Raw genomic sequence first — 21,746 nt, 5'->3', positions numbered from 1 at the left:
GACACAGGGGAGCTAGCGGAGAGAGTACTTGGAGAAACTATCAAGGTGGTGAGCTTTGTAAAGAGGCCCAAGAAGTTGGAAGTAGGAATTCCAGATAGCAGGACCTAGATGGCTCTGAATAGAATGGTTGGTGATGAGGGGAATGCGGAGACCAGAATCAAAGGAACAGGAAGCCCATTCTGAGAAACTGAAGTTGGGATTGGTTTTGCAAGTAGTTACTGAAGCAGAAATGGCCCAAGGCTCAGAGGGATTTCGAGATAATCTCAAGTTTCAGATTGCAGAAGAAAAACCAATGGGTGAGGGTAATGAGTCTATAGTCTGGGTAAGGAGATGATGTGAGCTACAATCGAGGAATATTGAGGGGAAGAAGGGTAAACCAACAACTTGTAGTGCAGAGAAAATAGTTTCCAAGCTCACTGGCTATACCCAAGATCAGGAGCTGGCCATTCAGCCCTTCAAATCCAAACCAGACATACAATCAGGTCTTGAGGGATTTGTACTTCAACTGTTTGTCCACCTTTGATTATTAACCCCTCATTACCCTGACCCAACAAAAATTGATCAACCTTTAATCAGCAAAAGGCATCTTCAGAAGAAACTCTTCAATGACTTGGACCTTGATGCTGGATATTTTCAATCCACATTATGTTCCTACCTGGAGACCTCCCAATGCTGCAACGTAGTCTCAACAATTGTGTCTTACAAGTGCAATCCGTACCTTAATTGCTTGCAAACAGATTTTAAGAAACTCCATCTCAACCCATCGTTGAGGTTAACACAATTTCTCCATACAATCTTTGACAGAGAAAGCTGGAAGTATGTAACTAGTTGTGGATTGGGCTATACATAAGATGCAGGAACAGGAGTTGGCAATTCAGCCTCCCGAAACTGCTTCACCATTTATTGTTTTTTCCAGGACCGAATCAAGGCAAAGTTAGTTAAATTTCTGTCGGGGTTATGAAAGTGAATAAGGGTTGTACATTTAAAACAGAAATGAGGAGGAATTTCTTCCCTAATGGCGGTAAACCTGCAGAATTCTTTGCTGCAGAGGGCTGAGGCTGGGTCAATATGTTTATTCAAGGTTGAGACAGACAGATTTTTAAATCGGGAAGGGAAAAGGTGGGAAAGTGGAGTTGAAGGCTATAAAATCAGCCACGATCTCATCGAATGGTGGAGCACTCGATGGGCTGAATGGCCTACCTTTGCTCCTATCTCTCAAGGTATGGCCACAACAGATAGCCATGATTTCAGTGAATAGTTGAAGCAGGCTGAAGAGGTCTACTTCTGCTTCTATGACACTCTAGGCTTAAAATGCTGCCTCCAGGTTAGTTAACTATTTTAAAATCATTAGAGTTATGTCGGATGCTGATTTATATTGGCCTAGGTGGGTTGTAGGGGTGGAGGGGTAGAGGGCTAGGCTCTGTGGAAACCATGCAAACAGACTCTGTTCCACATTAACAATGGCTTGGGACCCTCCCACGGTCCGGAATGTAAGGTAGGAAGTTTGAGAATCCACACCCCACTTTTGCCTTCCACTTGACTGCTGACCTGTACATATAGTCCACTGGCATCATTAAAAAAAACAAAATGGGTTTGAGATGGGACCTGCCCAAAGACATGGGGTGGGGGTTTTGCTCTAAGGATGCTCACTGAGAAGAGTACCTCACTGAATCCAGGATACAGTGTACTCTATCTGGGAGCCAGGTTAGGGTCCAGGTACCCACTACCATTTATAATATGGACTTTCAAGCTTACACTTGCTGCAAACTGGGAGCCCAGCCTCGCAGTGACAAAACCAGGTCAAACTCTGACGGGATAAGGAGATTCGGTTTCCAGAGGCACCTTCGCAGCTGCTCAGTGAAGCAGGCTTTTGAGCTGTTAGTTATTATTCACCCCACACGTCCTCTCCTTCCTCTGGCACTGCTCCAGCTTAATGGCCAATGGTGCAGTCGCAATGTTCCAGCTCTCTGGCACTCCCTCTGCCTTGCTACCTCCCCAGCCCTTTCACAGCCTTGCTCTTTGATCATGACCCGATCCTCTCTGCAGTTGACTCCACTTTTCCTTCCAGTATTTCTTTGCAGCTCTAACACACTGTCCTTTGAGGCAGTTGCCTGGGTGTGGGCAGCCGTCTGACATTGCAAACTACTACATTAATTCCAGACCATTCTCTATAAATATATCTCTATTAAAGTTAAAATGGAGTTACTCTCCCAAATACCACAACTCAACAGCAAATCACCACTGAGACTGATGTTTTCAAAACCTCAATGTATTTTTGAACTGTCCACAACCAGAATTATTCTGATGTTGTTGACAGTACTGTTGCCTCAGAGTCAGGAGATTTGCATTCCAGTTCTAACTCATTTTGCTACAATAATATAGGTCAACCTTTCATTGAAGCACAGAAGGTGCGCTGTCTGATAGAAACATAGAATATAGGCGCAGTAGCAGGCCATTCGGCCCTTCGATCCTGCACCACCATTCAATGTGATCATGGCTGATTACGCAATCCCAGTATCCCATTCCCGCTTTCCCTCCATAACCCCGTGATCCCTTTACCTGCAAGGGCCATGTCCAGCTCCCTCTTGAATGTATCTAATGAACTGGCCCCAACAGCTTCCTGTGGGAGAAAATTCCACAGGTTCACAACTCTCTGAATGAAGAAGTTCTTCCTCATCTCAGTCCTGAATGGCTTACCCCTTATTCTTACACTGTGACCCCTAGTTCTGGACTTCCCCAACATTGGGAACATGCTTCTCGTATCGAGTCTGTCCATTCCCATCAGAATTTTATTTGTTTCCATAAGATCTCCCCTCATTTTTCTAAATTCCAGCAACTACAAGCCCAATAGATCCACATGTCAATCCTGCCATCCCAGGAATCAGTCTGGTGAACCTTCGCTGGACTCCCTCAATAGCGAGAATGTCCTTCCTCAGATTTGAAGACCAAAATTGCACACAATACTCAAGTTTTTGGATGTGGGCCAGGATGCCTGGTGCATGTTAAAGATCCCAACACATCATCTGAGTTGGAGTGTGAAATTTTCCCAGTATCCAGAGCCCTGAATCGACACTGACCTGAAAATCATTCCCTTAATGGACTCCACCAGAACTTTTATTCATTTCTTTATTAATTGTGGGATCTTTTTCTGCACAAACTGGGCAACATAACAAGTTTTTGTATTTCTAAACTATTAGATACAGTGCACAAAACTTTTCCACATTTCAAAACGCTAGAATTTTCAACAGAACAAGTTTCATCCCCAGTATCGCGTCAATATGTTCTTTAGAGGAGTTTACACAGAGCTCTGGCATTCAGTGTTTAAACAGGCTCAAGACACTCCTTCACTTCTAATAATTGGTTAAATGCCTTTTGGAAAGTGAATGTCAATTCTTAAATATATCATGAATGTGGCTTGGTAGAGAAGTCTAAATCAGTGAGTGTATGAGGTGGATAATTTATTGCAATTTATATCTACTTTTAGCAACTTTCAATTGAGGTTTTTGGAGGCAGGGCACTGTCTCTGGATCCAGACAGACTGCCAATGGGTTACTAAAAATACACACTTATAAAACAGCCACAAAATGGAGCAACACTCTACTGAGATGTTCATGGACTCCTTTGTTTCAATGGGCAGCGTCACCCAAGACCAATTACCTTCCTTAAGCAGTTTCTGCAATGCAATTGAAGGCAAATAGAGTGCTGAGCCACCTGTCAGACATAGACCATAAGATGAGAAGATACGGCAGCCGAATTAGGCCATTCGGCCCACTGAGTCTGCACTGCCATTCAATCAATGGCTGATCTGCTTCTCAGCCCCATTCTCCTGCTTTCTCCCCTTACTAATCAAGGATCCATCTCTATCTTAAAAACAATCAATGACTTGGCCTCCACAGCCCTCTGTGGCAACGTGTTCCATAGATTCACCACCCTCAAGTTGAAGAAATTCCTGCTCACTTTAGTTCTGAAGGATCATCCCTCCCTTAGGCTGTGCCCTTGGGTTCTAATCTCTCCTGTGGAAGCATCTTCATCATGTCCACTCCAACCAGGCCTCTTCGTGTTCTGCAAATTTCAATGAGATCCCTCCTCAACCTTCTAAATTGCATCGGGTACAGGCCCACAGTCCTCAACCACTCCTCATATGACAAGCCCTTCATCCCTGGGATCATTCTTGTAAACCTCCTCCAGACTCCTTCGAATGACAGCATATCCTTTCTTGGATACGGGGCCCAAAACTGCTCACAATATTCCAAATGGGGTCTAACCAGAACCTTATACAGCCTAAGCAATACAGGGATGTACTCTTGAAATGAATGGTAACTTTGCATTTTCCTTCCTAACTGAACCTCCATGCTTACCCTAAAAGAATCCTGACCTAGGACTCCTAAATCCCTTTGTGCTTCAGATTTCCCAAGCCTTTCCCCATTTAAAAAAAATGTCTGCAGCTCTATTCTTCCTACCAAAGTGCATACATCACACTTCCCAAGCCAGATGAATGAAGTGTGATTCTGGTCACCAATTCTTGACAATAACTTTATTTACAGAATGCAGCATTGCATATGCCTGCATTTTTTTCCCATGTCTCAGCAGCCTCTCTTTATATTATTTTAAATAAACCAAATCAAACTAAATTGAATCAACTAAATCAAATCAAATCATACTCACACCTGGCAGCCAATTCTAGGTGCACTGTAATCAGTCTCTCTATGCGATTTCAAAATAAACAAATTGAACCAAATTAAAAGGATGAGAGCCTCTCAAAGGGACACTTTAACTAAGGTCTCAGAGGGAAGTCAAATTTAAATCAAAGTCTCAATTGGCAGCCACTTCAAGGTGAAATGCAATCAATCAATATCTTATTTCTTTTACATTAAATTATTTTTAATCAACCAGTTTGGTCATGCTCAGAGCACAATGACCACCTGTCCGAGCAGCTGCTGAGCAAACCGTGGAGTCGGACAAGTGCATACCCTCTTTGTTTCTCAGGATGATGCCCAACAGTTACACTGCTGTGTCTGGGGGCACTACTGTGCTGCCAGTTGTGGTGGAACAGCCCAGTGTGGATGCTTCCCTTTCCTGAATTGAGGCTTTGATTTAGAAGGAAGTGCATGTAACATACAGAACACAAGGTGAACAGTTTGGATGGTGCCATCGGTGGGGAAAGCCACCAGCAGCAGTCCAACTCAATTGTAGTTCACCTTCCAATTGCTGTCTCTTGTCTATTCTAACCTTGCAGTGAAGGTTGTATAGTGGAGGCTGTCTAATGGAGGTAACAAAAAAATTAACTTTAAAGTATAAAATGCAAAGCCTCTCAAGTTTCCAGATCATGCCAAAATAGGAGATAAATATGAAATTAAATGGTCCTTGTGAATCTTGCTGGAAAAAGATGTTGCTGAAGCTTTTTATATCATCAGGACAAATGCAAGAATGCCAAATTACAAACCATCACAATTTACATTACTTGTAAAAATGTGCTGACTGGTTAGCAAGTCAATTCTGATTGGCTGAGGACTTGTCATGGAAAAAGTAAACAGGGAGACATAGAAAAGCAGGAACAAGAGTTGGCCATTCAGCCCTTCCATTCTGTTCTGTTATTCAATATGATTATGGCTGATCACCCAACTCAGTCCCTCGTTCTTGCTTTTCCCCACATGTTTTGATGCCTTTAGTCCCAAGGACTACATCTAACTCCTCCTTGAAAGCATTCAATGTTTGGCCTCAACCACTTTCTGTGGCAGAGTCCCATGGCCTAGGTTCGGGTCCCACCTGTCCCACAGGTGTGTCAACACGTTCATTAAAATATCTAATCAGATCCCTGAAATATAGGTTCCCCAAGCTCTCAGGTAATTCAGTTTGATTATGTTTCACCTGTTTGCAGAGCATAGATTCCTATGTACAACGCTGCTCTTGATAAGCACAGATGGGCCATGTTACAAGATCGATTGATTATCTTAAATGGATTCTGGATTAGTGGTGCTGGAAGAGCACAGCAGTTCAGGCAGCATCCAAGAATGCTGCCTGAACTGCTGTGCTCTTCCAGCACCACTAATCCAGAATCTGGTTTCCAGCATCTGCAGTCATTGTTTTTACCCCTATCTTAAATGGATTGTTAGTGCAGCTACCAGCACACCCAGGATTTATTTTGCTCATCATTTTGTGAATGTTTGGGTCACCATTATACTGCTTTATTTTTCTGAGGAAGGATGCTCTTGCTCCTGAGGGAGTGCAGCAAAGGTTTACCAGGCTGATTCCGGGGATGATGGGACAGACGTATGAAGAGGGATTGACTAGGTTAGGACTAGGTTTGCTGGATTCAGATGAGTGAGGGTGGCGGGGCGGGTGGGAATCTCATAGAGACTTAAAATTTTAACAGGCCTAGACAGGCTGGATCCAGGGAGGATATTTCTGATGGGGGTCTGTCCAAAACCAGTGGGTCACAGTCTGAGGGTTCAGGGTGAACCACTTAGGATGGAGACGAGGAGACATTTCTTCATCCAAAGAGGGGTGAATCTGTGGAATTCAATACCACAGGAAGTAATTGATGCCAAAACATTGAATGTATTCAAGAGGTGGCTAGATATAGCACTTTGGCGCAAATGGGTTCAAAGTTTATGGGAAAAAAAGCAGAATTAGGCTATTGAGTTGGACAATCAGCCATCATCATAATAAAAGGGCCAAATGGCCTCTTTCTATTTTCTACGTTTCCATGTCCTACAAAGGTAAGGTACCATCTTCTTCATATGTTAATAGCGAGTTGATACAATACAGTAACGTGCTGGGTCTTCTGACAGCTGCTGAGGAGTAACTGCATTGGTGTGGCACTGGAATCACGTGTGGGTCTTGACTTGGTAAAGGACAGCCAGTTTCCTTCTCCAAAGGACCACTTGGGTCTCTATGACAAACTGACATTCTGACTGACAGATTGTTTAAACTGAATTCGGAGTCTCGTGGTGGGACCTGATCACATGACTTGCAGGCCTCTACATTACCATCCCAATAACGTAAATATAATTCTCAAAATTACACAAATGAACTAGATTTATTCCTAAAGATCAGCTGAGTTCAAACAGTGGAATAGTCCGCATTACCTGTATGTTCATCAGTTTATACCTGACCACCACCTTCCCTCTTCCATCTCCCAAACCAGTCCCCCAAATTCCTAATTCTGTCAAAAATTCTAAACTCCTTGCATGTCCCCAGACAAATCTGACCTTCTAGCCCAATTCACTCTCTAATTTAAAAAAATTAGCCTATTTTCCTAATGAACCTGTTCAGAGATTTTATTACACACCTCTGAAGGAGGTGGGGCGTGAACTGAGGCCTCTCAGTTCAGGGGTAGGGACACTACCACTGTGCCACAAGAGGGCGTAATTCTCATTTTATACATGGCTTCAGGTAATTAATTAATTAAACAATGCCCCTTGCCTCTATATCTTAATTAACATGCCATTAACAATGTCCACCCGAGTGATGGCAGATTCAACTCCAGCACACACTTAGTTTTTTGGGCTCCTCTGACACAATGGTAGTGTCCCTACCTCTGGATCCAGAAGACCCACTTTCAAATCCCACCTCCACTGGAAGTGCACCATAATATATCCAAACACCTCAATTAAAATAACTACAGTTAGCTGACCTCTGCCAGGCTAAATGTTGGGAGATTAATATGCCCTCGGCTTCGGGATTCTGGGGAAAGGGAATATCACATTCTCCTAACAGATACCTCGTGACATTCCTCCGACAGGTATGTGAGCAGTCACAGGATGGGGACAGGATTAAAATTAGACTCGAATGTGATGTTTCCTCAGTGGTACAGACAAAAACGTGGTCAAATGGCCATTTGAAAAGTGTAGGTAATGGAGTCTAGCCAGAGCACTTGTGCTGAGGATTCAGCTGGTGTTAGCTTGACATTAGTAAACTTGAGCAGAGGTGTTCTATGTTTCAGCGAAGAAAGAATGATAGATTTTAGACAAACTAAAAGTCAACAACTCTTTGTTGAGTACTGACTAAAGCCACTTACTCCCACTTCAGCAGGGTAATGTTTTCACGCAGAGAGTGGTGCATGTATGGAATGAGCTGCCAGAGGAAGTGGTATATGCAGGTACAATTACAACAGTTAAAAGGCATCTAGTTTGGAAGGATTCAGAGGGATATGGATCAAATGCTGACAAATGGGACTAGGTCAGATTGGGATGTCTGGATGGTGCAGACGAATTGGACCGAAGGGTCTGTTTCCATGCTGTATGACTATGTCTCACCCCTGTTATCATGCTCCTCCATGACCTCGCTCCTCCATGACCTCACTCCTCCCTAACTCAGTAATCTCCACCAGTCCCAAGACCCTCTGAGATATCAGTGTTTCTCTAATACTGGCCTCTTGAGCATCAGCAGTTTTAATACTCCCACCATCAGGAGCTGTGCATTTTGTTACATTGGCCCTAAGCTCAGGAATTCCAAACCGACACCACTTCATCTCTTTACCTTGCTTTCCTCCTTTAAGATGATCCTTCAAACCTACCTCTGACCAAGCTTTGGGTGCGTAGCACAATATCTCATGTGGTTCAACAGGCAAATGGCATTATGTGAAAGGCATTATAAAAATATAATTTGATGTTGTACTCCCAAGTGTCATGACCCCTCAGAATAAGACTTATGGTGGCCACAGGAGATTACTTTCTGCTTGGGTCATTCTGTCTGGAGCTTATGTAATTGTTTCCCCACTGGCTTACAGTAAGTCCTCTCCAGAGACTGTTTGTGGAAACTATCTGTATTTTGTCTGAGCTTTTCAGATCCACAGAAATACACCTCAAACAGATGACAAATAGAAATGATCCTGGTTGTTATGGTGACAGGATGTCTGAGAGGAGTGTGGCTGAGCAGAGGGGCAGGACGTGGAGAGGCAGGGGGGCATGAGGGAATGGAAGGAGAGGAGAGGATGGATGTGGAGGGCAAAGGGAGAAACGTGGCAGAGGGAGAACAACCAGTGAGGGTCACAATGATCATTTTCCCACATGGCAGACATTAGAAATGGGGGACATGCAGGGATGGTGGCATAAAGGAAAGTCAAGACGGAGTGGAGTAGGACGCTTCAGCCAGAGCTCATCCGCTCTGTTTGGTTCTTTTTTTAATCCCCATCTTTGTTTTGTCTCTCTTGGTGCTTTTTTTTCTTTTCTCCCAGCCTCGATGGCGAATAGAGGTGTCTCAGCCTGGTCTCTCAGAATCTTGGCCCGATCTCTCAGTGTCTGGTGATGGTGGTGTCTCTCGGCCCAGTCTCCCGGTGTCTTGTGGCGGTGGCTCGGTGTGCGAGTGGGTCCTGTCCAGTCATGTTCCGGAGGCAGCAGCAGGAAATCAGGGATATTGCCGCTTCAGCAGGAGCAGCAGCGATGGCATCACAACCCAACGCAGCCGGAGCGAGCTGTCAGGGATCTCCCCCCAACCTCCTAGAGTATATGCAGCATTGAGAACAGGCAGCTGAGATCTCCCAAGAATGGGATAAGCAGAAGACTCATCCAGTTCTGCTGAACCTTTAACTTAATTCCTTTATTTTACTAGTTTAAATTAAGAAGGATGTTAAACTAATATTTTATTTATTTTTCTACTTATTCTATGAAGATAATGCCGAATGTTTTACTCTGTTTCTCTTACTACTTTGTACCTAGGTTGTTTGTACCAAGGTACCTTCATACCTAGGATTGTGCTGTGTGGGGCAACGTTATATACTCCTGTACTTGAGTCCATGTGAAAAGAAAATCTAAATCTAAAATCCAGAGGGCCAGGTTAATGCTCTGGGGACAGACATTCAAATCCTGTGAAAGGTAGCTGGTGGAATTTCAATTGAACTGTTAAATCTGTCATCTAAACTGTGATCATGTCCCTACTGCTAGGGCAGAAGATCCTGGTTCAAGTCCTACCTGCCCCAGCCATGTGAACTTATAGGTTGACTAAAAATAACTAGAACTCGGGGACACAATAAGGTGTCCCCCCTAATAAGTAGGAGCTGAGGAGATGTTATTTTCTCCAGAGGATTGTAAGTCCGTGGAACTCCCTTCCCCAGAGAGGGGTGGAGGGACGGCACAATCATTGAAAATGTTTCAGGTCGAGTTACACTCTTTACTGACAAGGCGGACAGGGATAAGCAGGAAATTGGAGGCCAAGATATTATGAAATGGGGAACAGGCTTGAGGGGCCAAATGGCCCACTCCTCCTCCTAATTTGCATGTTCACACCAGCCAAAGACAACACAGCTCAGTCAAGACCACCGAGTGGACAACATCTTCTGACCTTGGATGATTCTGTGTTGATAGACCGAGCTATTCAGCTCTTGGCCTTTGACAACACACTGAGCCTGAGAGCACAGGAGCACAAGGCAATAAGGGACTGATGAACCCGTGACTCAGCCAAGGACTGGTAACTAAATGCACATTGTGCAGTGGACTTGAAGATCACTAGAAGACTGAGTTCATGGAGTAACTTTGGCAAATAATGAAATCTCTGTTTTAATGGGACCAAGTTAGATTGAAATTTCTCACAATGGATGACTTTCTTCAGCCCAGCAATTTTGTAAACCATCCTTTTAACACTGACCAGGGGAGGGGTAAGCACTGAACTGTAGACAGTGATAGTGAAGGGAGTGAACGAGCAGCAAGTGATTCGTGTGAACACAAAGTGGAATAGAACCGCCAGGCAGTCACATGTAGACAGAGAGATGGGGTGACCCTGTAGCCAGAAGACCAGAAGGAGCATGGACAGTTCCATTGTTACAACTCAAGTGATCCACCAGAAAAAATCTAGCTCTTTCAAGTGATTTTGAGTGTTACTGCGACTGTAATATCTGGTGATCACGCAATCACATTCCATCAGGGTGGTACGAGAGGCAGAATTTAGTTTAAAGACTGTGGCATCAGTAAAGTGATCATGAGGCTTTCAGGTGGTAACAGAGACCCATGTGGTTGACTGAAGTCATTGAGAGGTGGAAACCTGTTGTCTTTTACCTGGACTGGATCCATGAGACTCCAATGCTGCATGAACGCTCTTGGACTGCTATCTAAAGGTCCAGCAAGGCACTCCGTTGTATCAAACCACTATCAGCAGATGAGAATGGTACATCAGCTTTGTGGGACAAGTAGGGGAGCAAAATAAAGGCCAGCCTTGCAAAAATTTACAACATGAATTACAAAATCAATCCTGAATGGGCTAATAGCTACATACACAACCAATTTAAGATAACTGAGCTCATCATGTGGCTCCTTTATACCTGCTTGAAGCAGCAGCATACACAGGGATGTGTTCACTGCAAACAAATGTTCAAGTCGCACACCAGTTTTGATTAACCAGAAGCTTGGAGAGCCCATTGATTTCTCCAAGGCAACACCTTGACCAGAGCTCACTTGCTACCCAATCAACGCTCTATTCCCTGCAGTGCAAATTGGTGTGATCGTTTGAAATTTGGTATTCTTGCACTTGTCCTGATGAAAGCTTTAGCAATGTCTCTCTTTTCAGCAAGATTCCCCCCACAAAACAAGTTATTTTCACATTTATCTGCGATTTTGGCATCTGGAAGTGAAAGATTCTGCTTTCTGTGCTTCGAAGTTAATTTTTAAAATCTCCATTAGACAGCCTCCACCATACAACCATCACAACAAGTCAAAATAGACCAGAAACAGCAACTGGCAGGTAAACAACAGCTAACCTCCAATGCTGACTTCAACTAGTGGAAAGTTCTATATCACCACCACTACCATCCACCATCTCCCCACAACCCCACCCAAACACCAGAGCCAACATTTTGAGTTCGATGAATCTTCATCAGAACTCCCTGATGAAGTCACCAATCTAGAAACGTTGTCTGTGCTTTCTTCTCACAGAAGCTGCCAGACCTGCTATGTTTTGCCAGCAATTTCTGTTTTTGATTCCTATTCACTCCAATTTTGCTGGGCCTCCTTGATGCCACACGCAGTCAAACGTTACCTCGATTTCAAGGGTAGTCACTCTCACCTCATCTTCGAAATTCAGTTCTTTTTGCCAAGTTTGAACCAAGGCTGAATGTGGTCAGGAGTCGTGTGATGCTGAAAGGTCACAAATTGAGCAGTGAGTAGGTTACTCTGGACTAAGTGCTGCTCAGTAACACTGACAATGATATTATCCATCACTTGGCTGATGATCGAGAGTAGATTGATGGAGTGGTAAGTGAATGGTTTGCCTTTGTCCTGCTTTTCTGTGGACAGGGTATGCCTGGGTAATTTTCTGGGTAGATACTGGTATTGTAGTTTCACTAGAACAACATGACTGGGGAGTGTGGCTACTTCTGGAGCACAATCTTCACTACTATTACCAGAAAATTGTCAGGGCCCATAGCCTTTGCAGTATCCACGGCCTTCACCTGTTTCTGAATATCACATGGATTGAATCGAACTAGCTGAAGGCTGGCATCACTCATGGTGGACACCTCAGGAGGGAGCTGAAAATAATCATTCATTTGGCACTTCTGACTGAAGAACACGCAAATATTTCGGCCTCGTTTGAACACTAGGCTCTCTGCTTCTTAACATGGGACATCTAATTACGCAAAACCTCAGAAGAGCAGCGTGAAATGGTCTGAACGTTGCATACTTTCCACTTGGCAGTAGTTTCCACAGCCCTTTACAATAATTACAGGGATTACAGGGACCGAAACAGCACAGCTTTCCTTCATTTATAATCTGAACCTTTGCACATCAGCCATGTCTCAGTGGGTAGCCGTCTTGTCTTGGTGTTAGAGAGCTGTGTGCTCAAGGCTTACTTCAGAGCTTTAACGCCCCCATGAATGTTTCTTTGTGTCCAGCCTGTTTGTTGTGTGCACAGCGCAGTCCCCTTTAAGATTTCTATGCAGCTGTGCTAACACACTATTTCGAGGGGATGTTGGCAGTGCGCAGTCTGCCCACCTACACCTTATATTATGGATTGATGCATGTCTGCATATCGCAGAAACTTGGGCAGGTAACCCATTGTAGTGCTGATTGGTTAGCTCAGTGGGTTGGCTGGTTTGGGATGCAGTGTGATGCCAACAGTGTGAGTTCAACTCCCACATCAACTGAGGTCACCATGACGGACTCTCCTTCTCAACCTCTCCCCACACCTGAGATGTGGTGACCCTCAGGTTAAACCACCCCCAGCCATCAAAGGAGCAGTCCAATGGTCCTCTTGGACTACGGTTTCTTTATTCACTTTTACTTTATTCAGCAAGTGCTACTCTGCTAGAGCTGCCATCTTTCAAATGGGAACTTAAACCGAAGCCCTGTCTGCCTTAAGTGGAAATAGCTCTAATTTGAAGCATTCTCAGTTCAAGGTCTCATTCAAAAGACGGCATCTCTGACAGTGCAGCACTTCCGCAGTATTAAGTAGAGTGTGGTGCTGGAAAAGCACAGTTGGTCAGGCAGCATCCAAGGAGAAGGAGAATTGACATTTCGGGCATAAGTCCTTCATCAGGAAGGGTTAATGCTCGAAATGTCAGTTCTCCTGCTCCTTGGATGCTGCCTTCCAGCACCACACTCTACTCTGATCTCCAGTATCTGCAGTCCTCGCTTACCCCTGGAGCCAGGTTGAGGGCAGATGCCTGAATGTTGTGCCCCAAGTACCTGGAGTGGGCTTGAACCAAAAACCTTCAGTCTCTGGAGAGAGGGGGAAACTGCCAGGGGACAGTGACAGTACAGAAAGCGGCAACTGAAGGCAGTGTTAAAACAAGCTGTGCGGTTTCACGCAGCGCCCTTACCGTTAGCACGTTGTGGCGAGTAAGTCCAGTTCTCGTCGTCGGGATCTTGCTGTGCACAAACAGACGCCAGCTCGCCATCGCTGCGGAACAGCCGCTTACTCTGCTTGGTGGAGGAGGCCAAATGGAGAAAGCTCAGGGTGCGAGGGATGGAGCTGTGGCTTGGTTTCTTCTTCTTCTTCTGCGTCGCTGAGAGGCAATCCTTCTTCATCGTTTCGACCGGTTGTCAGCGATGTACATGCGTGCTTCACTTGGGAAGAAGTTACGCTTCCAAAACCCTCCCAGACGGTTCTGCAATCTAACCCGAACAACGAGCCGTCCTACAGTCAGACACTCACTTTACTGATCCACAGAGGGCTCTGGCTGAGTCAGCCTGAATCAACATATTCAAGTAGGGTACAGTATAAACTGCTTCAAAACCCTGGCCGAATTTACTCTCGGAACAGGCACACAACAGGTAAAAGGAGGTTCCTAGCCAGGTGCCCAGGAGGATTGTGTAAGACAAAACAGCACACAGTGTGAGATAGAATCCCACAGCAGGATAACCTGTCACTCTCCCCTTTGGGACTTCCTTCACTGAATGATCAATGAATTTGTATCTTAGTGCCAGTCCATGCGAACAGAAGGCACATTCAAACGCCGTCACTGGAGTGGTTCACGGTCTGCGGCTATCCTTCTCCTCTCTGTGCAGCACTGAGACAAAACACATCAAATAGATTTCTCCTTTTTTTTAATCATGAGCAGCAAGTTGTTGGCTCCTCGTTTCTCTTTCGGTGAGAGCACTTTACTCCTCTTCAGCTACTGGTTCAGCCGAAGAGAGACAAACACACACACACACAGGAAAGACCCATCCCAATCAGAGCGATTCGCTATTCAGGATACAAGAACAAGAGAGAAAGAGAGAGAGAAAGCCAGGAGAGCGTGACTGCTCGGAGTGAAATCTGATATGTAGACTTCCAAAGTCATAGTAACTGTCTCCACATAAACTCCACCCCCTCTCTCTTTCTCATTGGAAGTCGTTTTAACTGGTCAACTGTGCACAAGCAATACTCTTGAATAAAGCTACTACAGTTAATAATAACCATATAAGCTCAGTGAGCATTGCTGCCCGTTGTGTTTTAGATTTCACTCCCCGAGTCACAAGACAAATTGGCACATGGATGTTTTCTTTTCAAATTTCTAGCAATTGTGTCGAGTTAATCTCCACCGCCTCCTTTTTTTGATATCTAGAAGTTAACTGACAGCAAAAGCAGAGTCTATTCGCTCTCAACCCAGAGGTGTACAAAGTCCGATCAGATTAAAGCCAGGATGAAGCAGTCACTTCCAACTGACCCCTGACTCCGAAAGTGCTGTTAAAAAAACAGGGTGTATCCCCTAGTGATACCTCACTAAATAATTCAGTGTGTGCCAAATGTGATATCCAACAACCCAGAATTAAAATTACCCACGGCTGCTGAAGCCATTGCGGGACTTGGTGGATCTGACAAACCGTCAGCATCACAGACATCACTGGTCTGCCCTCCGCACACTGTTATCTGCCCTGCTTTGCTCTGTGCTTGAACTGGAATGATAGGCTGAATGGCCTCCTTCTGCACTGAAACAATCTTATGATTTTATGCTATCCCATTCTGGCTCCAGACCCTGACCTTCCAGCAGCTTTATCACCTGGCCCAGGACACTCCTTCTGTCCACCCTAAACCCAGGCTGTACAGATGGGCTAACTCTGACTGCTGTTGGTTAGCTACATTGGCTGGATAGTTGGCTTGCGATGCAGTGTGTTACCAAGAGTGTGAGTTCAATTTCTGCACAGGCTGAGGTTATCATGAAGTACTTGCCTTCGTAACCTCACCCCTCGTCTGGGGTATGCTGACCCTCAGGTTCAACCACCATGAGTCATCTGAGGGAAAAGTCCTATGGTCTGGTACAACAATGGCAACTGTTTTACTTTTCAAGTTGGAGACGGTGAATCTGAAGTGTGACTGAGCATGTGCGTGACAAGGAGTCAGTGAGAAGGAGTATGTGAACGAGTGTGGGGGTGTGTACTGTACACATGCAAGTTAGTGAGCGAGTGTACTGGATGATTGAGCGAGTGTGAGTGAATGAGTTTGTACTTGCAAGGATGAGAGTTTGTGACCAGGTCCAGGAGTGTACCAAAGGAGAAATGTAGAAATAAAGCAGGTACTGAACCTGAGCAGAAGACAAGAAAAATAGCAAGCAGTTGCATTTATGTAGCATCTTTACAATGGCAGGGCATCTCAAAGTGAAAAGTTCATTCATGGGCCATGTGTATTGCTGGCTAGGCCAGTATTTGGTGCCCAGCTCCTCTGGGCAGAATGAGCAAGGATGGCAGATTTCCTGCCCTTTAGAACACTGGTGTGCCAGCTGGGTTTCAATGATGTACTATTGACATGTAGTTACTCTCGTAGGAACAGCAGCCTGTCTGAACCCTGAGAACCACATGGTATTTTACACAATCAATCAGTCTCCACTGACGTGGACCCACCTTCACACTGCCAGGCTCAATGAGGTCTATCTGATGTTAACAAACTGAAACAATCTTTATATAGTGACATCACTGTATTCTCAGCCAGGCTCCCTCTTTCTGACTCAACCCTGGCTATCTCTTACTCTTCTCTGAGTCACCAATGATAGAATTTGATTGAAAAATGCAAGAAAAATCTGATCATTTACTTCAAAGAATGGCTACCACACAGTAGACCATACAGCCCATTCAGCCTGTCTCAGTCCACAACCTTCCTCTTCAATGTGCTTATCTGATTTCCCTTTTGAAAGCCTTACTGAATCTATCTCCAACACACTCTCAGTCAATGCATTCCAGAACCCAACTATTCATGAAAAAAAAAAGTTGTTTCCTCAGGTTGTCTGATTTTTTTCATTTAATCTTAGGCCCATGTCGTCTGGTTGCTGATCCTTGTGCCAATGAGAACAGTTTCTCTCTGCCTAATCTGTCGGAATTTCTCATGATTTTTAACCCCTCTATCACGATCTCCTTGCAACATTTTCCTGTAAGAACAACCTTAGTGTCACCAACGTATTCACTTAGCTTGCTCTTGTATATCTTTTCTGCCACTCCTTTTAGAACATTCATATCCTTCCTGAACAATAATGCCGAGAATTGGGCGCGATACTCCATCTGAGGCTGAGCCATTGTCTCTCTTTTAAAAGGTTTCTCATAACTTGTTTCATTACACCAGCAACTTGTGTTGCAGCATCTTTCATGTATTAAGCTGCCCCGGGGTGTTTCAGAGGACTAGTATCAAACAAATAGTGACACTGAGCCACACGAGGAGATAAAAAAAATGTAGAAAATAGGAGTAGGAATAGGCCATTTGGCCCATCGAGCCTGTTCTGGCATTCAATAGGATGATTGCTGATCATCCAACTCTGATCTTGCTTTCTCCTCATATCCTTTTGCCCTAAGACCTAGAAGTCCTTCTTGAAAACATTCAATGTTTTGGCCCCAACCATTCTCTGGGTGAACAAATTTCTCACCTCAGTCTGGAATAGCCCGCACCGTTTCCTTAGACTGTGATCCCAAGTTAAGTCACATGCCCAAATGCCTGGTTGAAGAGGTAGTTTCTAAGGTGAGTCTGAATGGAGGAGTGACAGAGGGAAAGAGAGATGGAGAGATTTTGCAGGCCATGCAAAAGTTAGTACCTCGATCACTGAAGGCAAGGTGGCCAACAATGTACAGAGATCTTGTGTAAATTTGAGAGAGTCAGCGATGTACTGCACAGAAACTGACCTTTCAGTCTAACTTGTCCATGCCAAGCAGATATCCTAATCTTATCTAGTCCCATTTGCCAGCATTTAGTCCATATCCCTCGAAACCCTTCCTATTCATATACCCATCCAGATGCCTTTTAAATGTTGTCATTGTACCAGCCTCCACCACTTCCTCTGGCAGCTCATTCCATACACGCACCACCCTCTGCATGAAAAAGCTGCCCCTTGCGTCTCTTTTAAATCTTTCCCCTCTCACCGTAAACCTGCACCCTCTAGTTTTGGACTCCCCCACCCTGGGGAAAAAGACCTTGGCTATCCACCCTTTCCATACCCATCATGATTTTATAAACCTCGATAAGGTCAGCCCTCAACCTCTAATCCTTCAGGGAAAATAGCCCCAGCCTGTTGAGCCTCTCCCTGTAGCTCAAACTATCCAACCATGGCAACATCCTTGAAAATAGTTTCTGAACACTTTCAAATTTGACATAATCTTTCCTACAGCAGGGAAGACCAGAACTGAATACCGTATACCAAAAAGTTTTAGTACTGCCTGTAATACTGACCAAGGGTTACACCTTAAAAAGAGAAATAAAACACGTGTGTATTTTGGTTTTAATAACTGGACGAACTGTCCAAGTACTACCACTATGGATCACTTATTCTGGCCATTTACTGTCCATTTGCATTGCCATCAGCTTTAAAATTCTCAGTCACCATCTCAAGTAGGAACTCCAGTAAATGTAAACAGAGTTTGCTCAACAGACTTGAGGTAGTTAAGTGCAGATATTTTAGAGAGTTTCTTTACATTAGATTCCCTACAGTACGGAAACTGGCCCTTCGGCCCAACAAATCCACATGGACTCTCCGAAGAGTAACCCACCCACACCTAATCCCCACTCTATGTTTACCCCTAACAAATGTACCTAACACTGTGGGCAATTTAAATTAGATTCCCTACAGTGTGGAAACAGGCCCTTCGGCCCAACCAAGTCCACACTGACCCTCCAGAAAGTACCCCACCCAGACCCATTTCCCTCTGACTGGAGCACCTAACATTATGAGCAATTTTGCATGGCCAATTCACCTGACCTGCATATCTTTGGGTTGTGGGAGGAAACCGGAGCACGCGGAGGAAACAGACACGGGGAGAATGTGCAAACTCCACACAGAAAGTCACCCAAGGCTGGAATTGAACCTGGGACCCTGGTGCTGTGAGGTAGCAGTGCTAACCACTGAACCACCGTGCTAGCGTGGTCAATTCACCTGACCTGCACATCTTTGGATTGTGGGAGGAAACTGGAGCACCCAGAGGAAACCCACGCAGGCACAGGGAGAACGTGCAAACGCCACACAGACAATCGCCCGTGGTGGGAATTGAACCCAGGGCCCTGATGCTGTGAGGCACCAGTTCCAACCACTGAACCGCCCCATCTTTTATTTGTTTTCTTTCTTAAATGTCTAAACAACAGCACAGCCCATTCGGAATCCACAGAATCACCAGGATTTGTCACGATGTCAACTCGCAGATACGCACGAGGTGGGAATGGGGGGAGGTGGGGGGGGGGGGGGGGGGGGGGGGGTCCGACACCGAAAATCCAGAAGCAACGAACCCCCAATGCAATGACCCCAGTTGTACGGCCGAACTGGATTACAGAGGAAGGGAAAGGAGAGAGCACTGGGGGAGTTTAAATAAAGATCAGAATTGTTTTTTAAAATCAAATCACTGCTTAACCAGGAACCAGCATAGTTCAGCGAATGCAGGAATGGACAGGGACTTGTACGAGTTAAAATCTGGAGCAGAAGAACTGTGGTAAGGTAGCATTCTGCTTAAAGTAATTACAATCAAAATCTTTCTGCAGCTTTAGTGCAAATTCCTGAGGGGTTTCCCAGCCTTACTTCCTTCCCTACCCACGCAAGTCCATGTGTCAGACGTTTTCTCTGATTCTACTGAGCCAGCAAGCATCAGTTCAGAAACTGAATTTTCCCCTTGTGGGAGAGGTAAGGGTCACAGGACATCACAGAATAAGGGGTCACACATTCAAGACAGAGATGATGAGGAGTTTCTTCACTCAGAGTTGAGTGTCTGTGAAAATCTTTACCGCAGAGGCGTTTTGTGGCTGGGTCATTAAGTATATTCAAGGCTGCGGTAGATTTTGAATCAATAAGGGAATCGAGGGTTAAGGGGGAAAAGGGTACGAAAGTGGAGTCAAGGATCTTCAGATCAGCCATGATCTCATTGAAGAGTGGAGCAGACATGGAGTAGAAGTTTAGATCAGAGTGGTGCTGGAAAAGTACAGGTGGTCAGGCAGCATCTGAGGAGCAGGAAAATCGAGGTTTTGGGCAAAAGCCCTTCATCAGCAATAGGCCCTATTCCTGATGAAGGGCCTTTTCCCAAAACGTCGATTTTCCTGCTCCTTAGATGCTGCCTGACCTGCTGTGCTTTTCCAGCACCATTCTGACCTAAACTCTGGTTGCCAGCATCTGCAGCCCTCACTTTTGCCTATGGAGTAGAAGTTGGCCGTGTCTCATCAGTCCTGACCTGTGTGCGCGCATAGTTTAATCATTCTAACATTTCCTGACCTTTGCTACGATGCTCTCTTTTTAAGGGATTTCCACACACAACTCCCCCAGAGGCATACCTATCCCAGCACCTCCATCCCTAATACTCCAGACACAATTTTCACATTTGCTGCCACACTGCTCTGACGGTGAGATGGACCAATTTGGTAACTGACTCCCGTCCAAGAGGGACTGTCTACTTCCATCCAGGGGCAATTCCATTATGCACAGCGGTGTTCCTGGAAGCAACGATATCTCATTGATCCTTCACTCAGTAGCAAGGAAGGGACCAGCCTTGAAATTGCAAATCATCTAAATTCCTCAGGGCAGCATTTAAACATTTCCTAACTCATCAGCTCAAATTACTCTGATGGCCAGTGCAACTTCGCTCCTCACATTTACTCTTCGAACGAGTCTCTCTCCAAACAGCACGTTGAGCTTGAAAGGACAGAGCCTACACTGACTGTTTCACAGATCAGTGTGAAACTTTCACACATCCAACTGAAGTCCTGGCGGACAGACCGATTATCGGTGAAATATTTGTTTTTTTTTTTAAAAAACACACTCCACAGCATCTAGGAGCGGTTCGCTTTAAAATATATTTGTTGCTATTTGCTATGTTACAGTATTGCTGCTTGTTTTTAAAATTCTCTTCCTTGTTTTCACATCTCTTCATGGTGCCAGTCTCTCCCTCTCTCTAATTCCTTCCAGCCCCAGTCTCTGCATTTCTTCAACCCTGGCCTTTTTGTGCAGCTCCAACTTTCTTCAGCTTACCATCAGTCAACCATTATTGTTTTTATCCTGTCATGGAACAATAAACAATGCAAACGTTTCTTACCAATGCTCATAACTGACGCTAACTTAGTTAATCATTGATGTGATAGTGGAACTGACCATGTTAAGGTGGGAACCATAGACGTCTCTGCTGATAACTGCTGTGTTTACACAGTGCGTTGGCAAGTCAGACAGTCAAGAAAGCTTCCAGTCAATACTATAGCCAGGAAGGACCCAATCTTAAAACTGAGCAGATTAAACAAAGTTCAGAACAATGAACACACACCTGGGTTTCAGCCCTACACACCTGGATTTAAATTACTTTTGTTCATTCACAGGATGAAGGCATTGCTTGCTTGGCCAGCATTTAGAGCCCATCCCTAATTGCCCAGAGGACAGTTAGAAGTCAACCACATTGCTGGGGGTCTGGGTCACGTCTAGGCCAGACCAGGTAAAGATGGCAGTTGCCTTCCTGTAAGGTTATCAGGCAGGGTTTTCCAACTGACAATGGGATTCAAGGTCATCATTAGACTTTTAATTACAGATTTTGATTGAATTCAAATTCCACCATCTGCCATGGAGGGATTTGAACCCCAGAACATTACCTGGGTCTCTGGATTAACATTCCATTGATAACAATCCGTCACGTCTCTATTTAAATAAGCTAGACTGACAGCCTGGTACAGTACTGAGCAGCGTGCCCACCCTTCGCATCAGAAACTAAATTGTTTAGACAAACATTAAAGATCTCATCATTGGACCATCCTAACATATACCAGAAACGGATGAGCTGTTTACAGGATCTTGCTGCACATGAATGTATGCCCAGATCGCCCATATCATTTCAGTGGGCACACTCAAGAAGCGATTAGCTCAATGTCAGTCATTGAGGAATGTGCAGAGGATGTGGCCAGGTGTCATG

The 21,746-nt window shown here is 44.8% G+C and overlaps 1 protein-coding gene across 5 annotated transcripts in view; it reads right to left on the bottom strand.

The window, feature by feature from the left end:
- Nucleotides 1–21,746, bottom strand: part of LOC122553163 (NHS-like protein 1) — a 274,883-nt gene that overhangs the window by 109,154 nt on the left and 143,983 nt on the right. For 2 of the 5 annotated variants that reach the window (XM_087991131.1, XM_087991133.1), the window contains exon 2: nt 13,748–14,437. The exons of the other annotated variants lie outside the window; for them this stretch is intronic. In XM_087991131.1, the coding sequence (XP_087847257.1) occupies nt 13,748–13,955 (208 nt within the window). In that variant the 5' untranslated portion in view covers nt 13,956–14,437. The remainder of the gene's footprint in view (nt 1–13,747; nt 14,438–21,746) is intronic. 5 annotated transcript variants of the gene reach the window in all.

This window comes from Chiloscyllium plagiosum, unplaced genomic scaffold, assembly GCF_037043375.1.
Source record: "Chiloscyllium plagiosum isolate Xiang-an unplaced genomic scaffold, Cpla_swu_hap1 HiC_scaffold_10, whole genome shotgun sequence".
Lineage (NCBI taxonomy): Eukaryota > Metazoa > Chordata > Chondrichthyes > Orectolobiformes > Hemiscylliidae > Chiloscyllium > Chiloscyllium plagiosum.
Note: the sequence above shows the minus strand (reverse complement) of the source record. Positions and strands in the feature narration are given on the sequence as shown.